This window comes from Corylus avellana, chromosome ca1, assembly GCF_901000735.1.
Source record: "Corylus avellana chromosome ca1, CavTom2PMs-1.0".
Taxonomy (NCBI): Eukaryota; Viridiplantae; Streptophyta; class Magnoliopsida; order Fagales; family Betulaceae; genus Corylus; species Corylus avellana.
Genome location: NC_081541.1, coordinates 34,866,431 through 34,878,139, shown reverse-complemented (window position 1 = coordinate 34,878,139; position 11,709 = coordinate 34,866,431). Strand labels below are relative to the sequence as shown.

Here is an 11,709-nt window from a genome sequence, read left to right as displayed (position 1 = left end):
TGCCCATGGGGGTGGCGTCGCCACCCCCATGCCCCAAAATGTGGTGGCCGGCCACCCCCTGTGGCCAACATGGGGTGGCAAGCCACCCTTTCTTTTTTATATATATATATATATTTGTTTTTAATTTTTTATTATTTTGTTTTTTATTTATTTTTAAAAGTAAAATAATAAAATAATAATATTTTTTTAATGTGCTATGCAGCAAGTTGATGACCTTAGAATCTCTAAGTAGAGATCTTAGCCATCAACTGGATCCTCTCCAGTTCAAAGTGGACTAAAGAGGATCCTTGTCCATAATAAATAGGGTGAAGTAAAACAGCACGCGGCGTGCTATGTATCACGGTCCTAATAAATAGGGTTAACCACTTTTTCCTCGTTATAATAATTTCAGCATTTATAATAAATAGGGTTAACTACTTGTACCTCGTTATAATAATTTCAGCACTTATAATAAATAGGGTTAACTACTTTTACCTCTCCCTCCCAACCCTGGTCCCCTCCTCTAACTATCATCTTTTTGTAATGTTTCTTAATTTATAATGTCTCTCTTAATCATTATTGGGATTGCAATGTCCCCCCTCACAATTCAAAATGAAAGGAAAAAAAAAATGGCTTACATTTTTTTCTGAATTTTTATCTTATGAAGGGTTTGAACGGTATTCTTATTATTTTGGGTTCAAAACGGGCAGATTTGGAGGACATTGAACATATTGAATGGACACACTGCACAGGGGACAATATTTAGAGGGAAGATAAATGTAGTTTTTCCTACTAAATGTTTAAGTGACGTTTAAAAAAATAAATGAAGAAAATCACAAGCGTCATGGACGAGCTTCTACGCAGTAGTAAAAACTATAGAAATTTTAAAGGCAGGATAAAAAGAGGGATGTCAGATTGTTTTTTAACTTTTTCCATGAAATAATCCTCCTCCTGCTCTCTCTCTCTCTCTCTCTCTTTCTCTCTTTGGTTCTTAGAAATTTTTTAACTCAAACTCACGAAAGCTTCTGGCGGTGATTGGGATCGTGTCATCTTCTTCTTAATTATTAATCAAAATCATCGAGAGGTAATTAAAGAAAGTGAATATCCCCTTAAAAGAGGGAGAGATGTATAAAAAGAGCTATAAATATTTCCAACCTGTGGGTAATTATGTGGTAGGGTAAAGTCCTTGTCATCAATCTCCAAAGCCCTGAGTAGTTCTACTTTCTCCTTTCTGTTGTCAAACATTACCTGCAAGTACTCATATATATATATATATATATATATATATATATAGATCAGAGTTAAAAATCACAAACAAATAGGTTCATTTGCTGAGTAAATAAAACATGACCACAATTCTTCATATATATATAAATATATATACCTCCAAATAGTTTTTGTAAATGAAATTAGGAATCTTGGGCAGCTTGTAGGTGGCAATCTCATAAAGCAATTGAACCCCCTTGGCCGAGTTCGGAAGCAAAAGGTCGGACCAGGAATTGAACCCGATCGTCTCAAGGGCAGCACAGCTGAAAGACTTGGTCAAGGCCATGACAGAGCCTGTGATCACCATAGACTCAACCAACTCCGGGTACATCTGAGCCATCTTGAACCCAACCATCCCTCCATAGCTGAACCCTACCAAGGTGCAACTCTCCACACCCAGCTTCCTCAGACCCTTGGCCAAACACTCGGCTTGAAACTCCAGCGACCGGTCCGGTTTGTCGGTGAGTGAACCGCCAAAGAAGATCAAATCCGGCACATAAACTCTGTAGTTTCTCGCAAGAGCAAAGACTTGGAACTGCCACGTTATAATGCCATCGGCTGCAAACCCATGAAGAAAAACAACAGCAGGCTTGGGTTTGGTTTGTTTGTTCTTGGCGACGTCGTTTCCGACCCAGAAGTGCATGGCTGTTCCTGGTTCTATTTCCACCATTTGGGGTTTCACCCCAGCTATACTCATTAGTCCACGCAACAGTTTCTTGTATACTGCAAAAATCTTCACCATCTCTCTCTCTCTCTCTCTTCCGAGACACAAGCACACACACAAAGGAATGAAGAAAATTCAAGCACATAAACTTCTTAGAGAATGGTGGTTTATTGGTTTATATAATCCATCTTCGTTCCTTTCTTTTTTAGCTTGTTCTTTTCTTACGAGAAAAAATATGAAAAAGCTCCCAAATTATCTGCCGTTTACGATATAGTTTTTTAATGTTCAAAATATACTAAAGTAGCCCTCAAACTATATATTAAATGTATAAAAAAATGTCACTTATTTTTTATATTCCTATAATATTATCCATATTCTTTTAACAAATAAAATAATAAAATAATTATAAAAAATAAACAATTTTTCAAAAATACAAAAAAACCAATGGGGGAATAAATACAAAAAAAAAAAAAAGGAATAAATAAATAATTTAGGTCAATTACATTGACTAATTTAGGCCAACTACAGTAACTATTCATGTCGTATTAAAGTAAAATCAAAGGTACGGTTATTGAGATATTTCAAAAACAACAATTCAGTCCCTAAAGTCAAATTCTGTTAAAAAAAATTTTTATTCCCCCATTGATTTTACTTTAATACGACATAAATAGTTACTGTAGTTGGCCTAAATTAGTCAATGTAATTAACCTAAATTATTTATTTATTCAAAAAAAAAATTGTTTTGTATTTATTCACCTATTCGTTCGTTTGTTTGTTTGTTTTTTTTTTTTTTTTTTTTTTTTTTTGATATTTTTCACTAATTTTTTGATTTTTTTTTACAATTATTTTATTTGTTAAAAAAATAGAGATATTATAAGAATATTAAAAAAAAAAAGTGATATTTTTGATACATTTTAATAGTTTGGGAGCTACTTAGTATCTTTTAAAAATTAAAGGCTATATTACAAACAGTACTTTTTTGTATTATTTCCATTCTTCTGGTCAGACACGGCCACTTGAAGACACAATCATGACTTTAATTCAAAGCTTGTGTCGGACTGTTCTGACTGCTGTCGGTAATGAAGAAAAAATAAAAACAGTTATCATTGTCATCCCAACCAAGAGATGGACTTGGGCCTGGCAGCCCGTCGATCCATCCCAAACGAACCCGAAACAATTGGGTTAGTATCAGCAACATAAATCCATAGCTTTGGACTGGGCCGTTGAAATTAGGCCCGACTAATTTTCAAGGCAGCTTCCGGAGAATCCAAATTATTTCTATTTAAAAAAATTATTAATAATGTAGAAAATATTAATACATTGAAGAAATTATATATTTAGCTCCAAAATAATAGGAAGACAAATTAACGATAAAAATTTCACTGTTTTTTGTTTCCTTCTTCCATTAAAGTTGCAAGAATTTCTTTGAGGTGTTTGTTGTAGACGAATGGTCGTTCCATCTCAACAAGGTGGCCTGCTTTCTCAATGTATTGGAGCGTAGCTGTGTCTCCCAGTTGCCTGTAATTAATCACACTCAAAATCTAATCAGTATAATTAAACAGCTGGTTAATTAAGGCCCATTTGATTGTATTAGCTTTCAATCAAACGGTCCAAGTATTGCTAATTATGATCAGTAAAGCAATCAACATACCTCTTCAAGTTTTTGGCAACTTCCATGGTGAAGATGATGTCATTCTCTCCCCACAGGAGATGTACCCTCTGCACCAATATGCATCAATAGGTCAACAATTGTCTCAAACCATTGTAATCTCACTTCTGCTCTTTCTTTTTATTTTGGCTCTAAAATTAGATTGGAAGATGTTAAGATGTTTTTTTTTTTTTATCTGATTATCTTTTCTTTCATAGTATCAAAGCTATTAGGCTAACGATAGTGCTCGATCTCAATGGTCCAATGAATTTTTCCTCTTTTATAGTCATTACTTTTGCATAATTTCTCATCATAGAACATGAATAGTATCTTACGAACAAAAACTTTGTTGACCCATTATTAATTTTGGTCATTGTTGGTTTTGTTGATCCAAACCTATCTCTTTTAACCTTAGTGGTATTGTTTAATGATCCAGAGCTGATCTTTGTAGTATTGTTTGAAGACCCATGTCCATTTGAGGCTTATAATTGACCTAATTTCAGCCCATATTTGATTCTTATTTAATATATGATAATTAAATATACTCTAACAAAAGAAAACTCCCAAGTATTGTCTATCTTTTCAACTTAACCGAGGTTTAATTCGTTAGTTAGGATGTTCTTGTCATGCAAACTACTGTTTGAGCGACAAAAAGACAAGACAGAAGATAGAGACATAAAGAGAGGTGCCCGGACTGATGATGATGGAGGGCCAATCTGTTTAGGTGACATTGGATAATGTAAAACAGCACGCGGCGTGCCTGCAAAAAAAATTTTTTTAAAAAAAAAAATTTGCACTGGCGTTCGTGGGCGTGCCACACACGCCGCGTGCGCTGAATCACGTCTCGGTGACATTAATCCAAAAAAGTCATAAAAGTGATATGGGGTGGTGGAATTTTCTTGCTCACAATTAAAAAATAATATTTTTCTTTTTGCTTTTTTAGTAATTAAAATCATCTTAATTGAAAAGATGTAAAAACTAAAAAGAGCAATTAATTCAAACCTGTGGGTAATGAGGTAGGTTAAAGTCCTTGTCATCAGTGACCAAAGCCTTGAGTAGTTCGACTTTCTCCTTTCTATTGTCAAACATTGCCTGCAAGTTGTCATAGATGAGTTACAAATCACAAACAAATAGAATTTTGCATGTGAATATATAGAATAGCAATATTATATATTGCATTTTTTTTATCTTAATGAGTTGATATGGCATTTCCAATCAGTCATTTATTTATTTAACAATAGCTAATCTAATGACTATTGGCAGTATTATATCAACAAAGCAAAATAAAAACATAGTTTTTAGCATTTCTCATGTGAATAACGCGTTCTTCTTTTTAGTTTTTAGTGTGTGTGCCATGCTTTTTTTTTTTTTTTTTTTTCTTTTTTTTTTCTCTATGCTACAAGCTTTGATTATTAAATAGTATCATTTTTGCTTAGTAAATAAAATAGGACGGGAATTCTTTATTATTAGGCTACTCAAATATTTGTTGGTTAGCCTATGAGAGAGAGAGAGAGAGTTATAGAGTAAATTTATCTCTATCTCAGACAATTTTATATGCAAGATTCACTACACAAAACATATATCTCTTTAACGGCATGAGTTTCTATAAAAAAAAAAATTGTACATAACATGATCTTAATCAGATAAAACAAGCTAAGCCCATAAAACGGGTCACCAATTATCTAAAAACTTACTTCATTTAATTAATATTCTAAGACATCTACATGTGGATCCAAAAGAGTTGATAAAAAAATTTAATGGTTTAACTAATTAATATTATAACATATTCTAAGGAAAGACAAGTGATCATTTAAGGCAAGGTTGAGCGCCATTAAAGCATACCTCCAAATAGTGTTTGAAAATGAAATTAGGGATCTTTGGAAGCTTGTAGGTGGCAACGTCAAATAGCAATTCAACCCCCTTGACCGAGTCCGGAAGCAAATACTCGGGCCAGGAATTGAACCCGATCCTCTCAAGGGCTGCACCGCTGATAGACTCGGTCAAGGCCATGACAGAGCATGTCACCACCATTGACTCAACCAAATCCGGGTACATCTGAGCCATCTTGAACCCAACCATCCCTCCATAGCTCAACCCCACCAACGTGCACCTCTCCACGCCCAGCTTCCTCAGACCCTTGGCCAAACACTCGGCTTGAAACTCAGGCGAACGGTCTGGTTTGTCGGTGAGTGAACCGCCAAAGAAGAGGAAATCCGGCACATAAACTCTGTAGTTTCTCGCAAGAGCAAAGACTTGGAACTGCCATGTTATAATGCCATCGGCTGCAAACCCATGAAGAAAAACAACAGCAGGCTTGGGTTTGGTTTGTTTGTTCTTGGCGACGTCGTTTCCGACCCAGAAGTGCATGGCTGTTCCTGGTTCTATTTCCACCATTTGTGGTCTCACCCCAGCTAGACTCAATAGTCCACGCAACAGTGGCCTGTATACTGCAAAAATGTTCACCATCTCTCTCTCTCTCTCTCTCTCTCTCTCTCTTCCAACACACAAAAACTCAAAGGAATTGAATGAAGAAACTGAAAGAGAATGTAGGACAGTCATTTATGATGTTCCTTTCTGTTTTTCCTTCGGGTCAGACACGAAAACCATGGAGAGAAGAATTGAAAGTTGACTTTTCCTCTTATGGACTTATGGTTGGAAGAATTGGATATAATAACTCCACTTCCATTCAGTCGATCTTGATACGATACGAACCCACCTGAGCTGGCTATATATATATATATATATATATTGATTTATTTATTTTATTTATTTTGGGTTAATTTAATAATAATAAAACTAAATATAGGAGGAAATGATGATAATAAAGCATTTTATCAATCTCCCTCGTAAAAAATAATTTTTTTTTTTTTTAAAAAAAAAAGATATTTAGTTGTATTTATAAAACTTTATCATGACAATTTAAGATACTAAATTAGTTCAAGAATTTTTGTTGGAGAGGTAATCTCAACGGCCAAATTAACCCTCTCATTCAAGGTCACCACCACTAGTCACAGCCGTAGGGTGGTCTCCATTTGGCTAAGGAGATGGCTTTGAAATTTTTCTCTCTTATGAAGGAGGTTGCATTGATAAATTTTGACGATTTAGGTTACAAAGTATAAAATAATCTCTTCATATAATTTACATTAATTCTATGTTACAACGTATCTAGACATATCTCTCAATTCTTCACATGCACATAATAAAGCAACCTTGTGGGTAGACCGTAGCTAGACCGTTTACCTTGCTTTGGCGACCGTTCTTTTGTTGAGGTTTTGGTGAGTATATATTATTATAATTTCATTTCACCTAAATAAAAAAAGCCACACATGGTCGTCCTACTCCTACTCTTTTGAATAGAAAAAACAAAACAAAACACCCTTATATTAGGATGGATTCTTGTATCTAACAACAGCACAAAAGATCGAGAAATAAACAAAAACATAACCGAGAGTCGTTATATCATGATGGATGGATTATGGCAGCCCGCACTCTTAGGCTGTCACCTTCGGATGTCTCTTTTGGTGAAGCTTTTGCAGTCCTCATTGGTATCCGACCGACTCCATCCCATGGCTACTCTTTCATCTTGTTTGAAGGTAACTCCCTCACTCACCATTATAGCTCTCAACCAAGGCCACTTCTTTATAAATTGGTCGTGTCCTCGAATCATTAGTGACTATCATCATCAGCTCTCTTCTATTTCGTTTTGGATCATTTCTAAGTTTTAAGGTCTGTAAATGTGCCAATTTTCAGGTACACCCGGTTGCTAAATGGGTCGTTTTTCACTCGATGTTTAAAAGCATTCCCGACAATTCTCATTTCCTTTACTTTTCTTAGGATTAGGAGTAACAAAGACTCTCCTTTGTACTTTTTGAATTTTTTTTTTTTGGGGGTTAAGATGTGTTTTATATTAAACAAAAATAAAATTGTTCCCACACCTTTTTTGCTGCTCAAAGTCAAATTAAGCATCTGCAGGGTACATGCATATGAGAGATGGTTACCAATTTCTCCTTTTATTCCTTTTCTTCTTCTTTTTCTTTTTTTCTTCTTTTCTTCTTTTTGGATGTTTCTCCTTCGATTCCTTAATTCCGGCTACAACTACGAGGATGAGTCATGGTGTAACCATCCCTTAGTTTAGAAATTCCAAGTCAATGCCAAATAGAAAACGAAATTTGTTTACGTTATCTGAGCTGTTCGCATATTCCATTGAGATTTAAATTTTTAAATTACTATTTTTTTTTTTATCCCACGTTATTTAATATTTTTTAGTTTCTATAAAATTAATGTTTTGATTTCTAAATTAATAGAATGATAATAAATTATTGTTAAAACATTAAAGAAAATATGTGACAGATGAGACTTAGCACTTATTAGAGTAAGTTGAAAAAAATTTCCTACAAACCAGTTTGAAAGAAATTTCTGTCGTTTGAAAAAAAAAAAAAAAAAGCGTACTCCTAAGTTTGGACACTATTCACGATTTTGTTTAAAAACTCACTTTTAACTTGCAAAATTGCAGTATTAAACAGAATCTTGTATTAAAAAACTTACATTCTTTGTCTTCCGTTCGATGGAATTATATAGGGTAGCATGGTAAAGAGGTCAAGCCCTAAAGAGTGTGAACTACAAGGCCTACCTATTCCAGGCAGCTCAGAGTCGAAGCTGACCTACCTGAGAAATGTGGGTTTCGCAGCCTCTCCTCTGTAAAGTTGCTTAAAATTTATTTTTTTTCTAATTAAAACAAGCAGGTGGAAAAAATTAACTGTAACTGTTCTACTTGAGCGTGATTATAATAATCTCTGCTTGCTATAAAATTGCTTGAATTGCATACAATTTAAACTTCCAAATTTTAATCCAAAATATTTGGATACGATCATCAACAAAAGACCAAGACTGTGAGACATTAGGCCCAAATCGAGCTTTATTAGTCTTAGAAGGAGGAGAAGCCGGCGGGCCCGGCCAGTTCCTAATTTGGTAAGACACAAATATTAATTGTGGAAATAGGAATTCAATTTCTTGATAGCGATACCTCACCAATAGCAACATTATTGGGCTAACTTGGAGCTGGGCTGGTCAGTCCTTCTAATGGGCTAACTGGCCTAAGTCCAAGGATATAAATCGTGATGTTGAGGGTTCATGACCTAAAGGATATTAATTACCACAGATTTCTTGTTACAATGCATGTGATGTGAAATAGGGATATTACCAAAATTTTTATATATTTACTTTGGGTGCGTTTGGGATTGTGAATTCGCAAGAACAATTTATGTTTTTAAAATATATCGCAAAACATAATACGTTTAGTATTGCGATTTAAAACGCTTAATATAAAATAAGAATAAAAATATGTGATTTCTATAAGTAGGCTAGGGTACGCTTATTTGAAAAGGCACGAATTTAAACAAAAATCATTATTTCGCATAACAAATATTTGATAAAAATATTATTTTTACATGTTTTACCAAATGCCTTTGCGATTTTAAAAATTAACAATTTTAAAAACGCAATTTTTAAAAATAAACATTTGTAAATCATACTAATTGAAACCACAATTCCAAAACGGATGACAACAAGAAAGGGAGACACTGTTAAATATATTGGAGATATATACTGAAGAAGAGAGAGTGGAAGCATATAATGGACTACATTGTAGTAAGATCAATTATGATGAAGTATTACAGAGACCTCTATTTATAAAGAGGTTATAAGTGATACGCAAGTAAACCTATTAGACTAAGGAAACCCTAGAATACATAAGGAAGGAAATAACCCTAAAATAATATCAAATATATATTATTAACATCCCTCCTCAAACGCAAGGTGCAAACTTGAGTTTGAGAAAAAAAAAAAAGGAAAGAAAAAGAATGTTTTTTTTCTTTGAATTCGCCGAAAAAGCTACTTGTGCCGGAAGAGTTGCCAGAGTGACGCCATAAAAGTTGTAAGAGACCGGTGGCCTACTGATGGAATAGTGGATTGGGCCGCTGTGATGGGCCTTGGCTAATTAAGTCATGCATTTGGACTGGAGCTTGGTTCACTTGGTGACAATTTGACTCGAAAACCATATACTAGTAATGGACTAGCTCGCTTGGTCTGCTGAGCAGAGAGAAAAGGGCTGGTTGAACAAGCTAATTTGGCTTGAAACCCTTGGACCGTCTCGCCTGGTCAAGTTGAGAGAAAGAGCCGGTTGAAAGGGCCAATCACGCCCAAAAATTCGTGGATTATTGAAAGGTCTGACCTGAAAATTCTAAGCTAGTAATGGATCGATGGCTTGGGGAGAGGCTGCAGTAACCAGTGATGGCGGCGGTTGGCAAGGCGTAAGTGGGCCATTTGAAATGGGCTTGTTTGGTCCGAACCCATGGACTAAATGAAAGGATTGGTTTGACACGAGAGTGCCCGAGAAAAAATGACCTCAAGAAGATTGAACCAGGTTGAACTGTGCTGAAAAAGGTTGTGGAACTGAACTGAACAGAACAATGCATGAACCGACTTGAACCGGATAAAACAAAGGCCTTAACTTGGTGAAGAATCTCATTTTCTGCTGTATAGAGATGCCAAAAGCAAAAAACAGACCACAAATATGAAATCAGGACGAAAAATAGAGTAGGAAACACTTGGTCAACTCTGAGAGCGATCAAAGTCAACGGCCAACGGTCAAAGTAAACTTGAATAATCAAAATCAAAAGTCCAACAATTGGTTAAAGTCAAGCATGAGAATGTGCTGACGTGGCAGAGGTGCTGACATAAGACTAGGGTTGAGGTGGCACTCTGTTTGAACGACATGTGGATGTAGGAGAACTTCTAGCGCGTGTAGCACACGTGCTTCGTTGTGGTGGCGCTGAGGCGCGTGAAGCTCAGGCCCAGATTCTTCTGCCGGCGTGTGGAGGCGCGTCTAAGACCCGCTTTTTTAATATATATATAATTTCATTTCACCTAAATAAAAAAGCCACACATGGTCGTCCTACCCTTTTGAATAGAAAAAACAAAACAAAACACCCTTATATTAGGATGGATTCTTATACATTACAACTAGACTTAAATAGTAGCACAAAAGATTGAGAAATAAACAAAAACATAACTGAGAGTAATCGAGGTGCAGTAACTTTTGATTTTAAATTTTTTGATTTTACCAATGTACTGTTTTTAATTACTATTTCGTTTTCCCTCCAAAAACAAAAGAGAACTCATTCCTCAAACTTCTTCTACACGCTTCTTCCTCATTTGAAAAAAAAAAAAAAAAAAACCCTTCTTCTTCCTCACCACACCATGAAAGCTTCTTCCTCACAACAGGAAAAAGCTTCATCCTTGTTAGTGTCGGATTTCTACCTCCTAACAAACAAGAAAAGAGCTCCAAAATAATGTTAGTACTCTTCTCATGTCTTTCTATCTTCTATAATTTGTTGAAAGAAAACCTAGAGTATAATATATATTTCTATGTGCATACAAATAGAAAAATGTGTTTGCACATATATATCTTAGCATGGTTGGGTGGTAAAAGTGTTTTATGCTGATGTTGTTGAAGAGAGATATCAAGTTGGAAGGGGCTCTGAGGTCTGTGATCGAAGATTAATGAAAAGTCAATTGAAGCATAAAAGGCCAAAGGGAAAAGGTATAATTTAATCAATTGCTTAGTTATTTGTATTGAATTTTTTTTTTCTTTATTTTTTTTTCAAGTGAAAAAGGTTGCAACTTGTGATTCCTTATGCTTACTTTTTTATTTAAAGTTAAAAAGTTGCAACTTCTCACGGGGTTGAATAAAGAAATTTGATTGACTCAAACTTTTGCAAATTGCAAATCTATGTGGACTGTGGTATTTTGTTGCAAATCTCTACCTTTAGCTTCGTGTAATTGTTATTTTATCTTTAGTTTCATGTAATCATTTTATCAATAGCTCATACGGTACTATAAGTGTAACATCCCCAGCCCGTTAAGGCTGAGTTTGCCATTTTTCTTCTTTTACAACAAAAGTTTTTGCAAAGATCTATAAGGTTTATCAGAGTACTTGATTTTAAAGGATACAATAAATGTATAAAACATTCTTCAAGAGATTTTATTACAAGCGAAAGTAGAAAACATAAAACTTTAGTTGGAGAATATCATATTATTACAATAACTGATATGAAAAGACTTTGAAATTTAATAATTATTCCCGCCCCCATTC

At 34.8% G+C, this 11,709-nt stretch overlaps 2 protein-coding genes across 2 annotated transcripts in view; both read right to left on the bottom strand.

Moving 5' to 3' along the window:
• The window catches only part of LOC132167412 (uncharacterized), a 4,017-nt gene extending 1,895 nt beyond the window's left edge, over positions 1–2,122 (bottom strand). The window contains exons 1-2 of the mRNA XM_059578380.1: positions 1,364–2,122; positions 1,135–1,227 (exon numbers count right to left, since the gene is read on the bottom strand). Of these exons, the coding sequence (XP_059434363.1) occupies positions 1,135–1,227; positions 1,364–1,987 (717 nt within the window). The 5' untranslated portion in view covers positions 1,988–2,122. The remainder of the gene's footprint in view (positions 1–1,134; positions 1,228–1,363) is intronic.
• A 1,137-nt stretch (positions 2,123–3,259) lies between these two features.
• Positions 3,260–6,125, bottom strand: LOC132167816 (uncharacterized). Its single transcript, XM_059578845.1, has 4 exons — positions 5,400–6,125; positions 4,560–4,649; positions 3,561–3,628; positions 3,260–3,427 (listed from the first exon to the last, which is right to left on the bottom strand). The coding sequence occupies exons 1-4, from the start codon at positions 6,114–6,116 to the stop codon at positions 3,289–3,291; spliced, it is 1,014 nt and encodes a 337-aa protein (XP_059434828.1). The 5' UTR covers positions 6,117–6,125; the 3' UTR covers positions 3,260–3,288.
• Between the last annotated feature and the right edge of the window lie 5,584 nt (positions 6,126–11,709).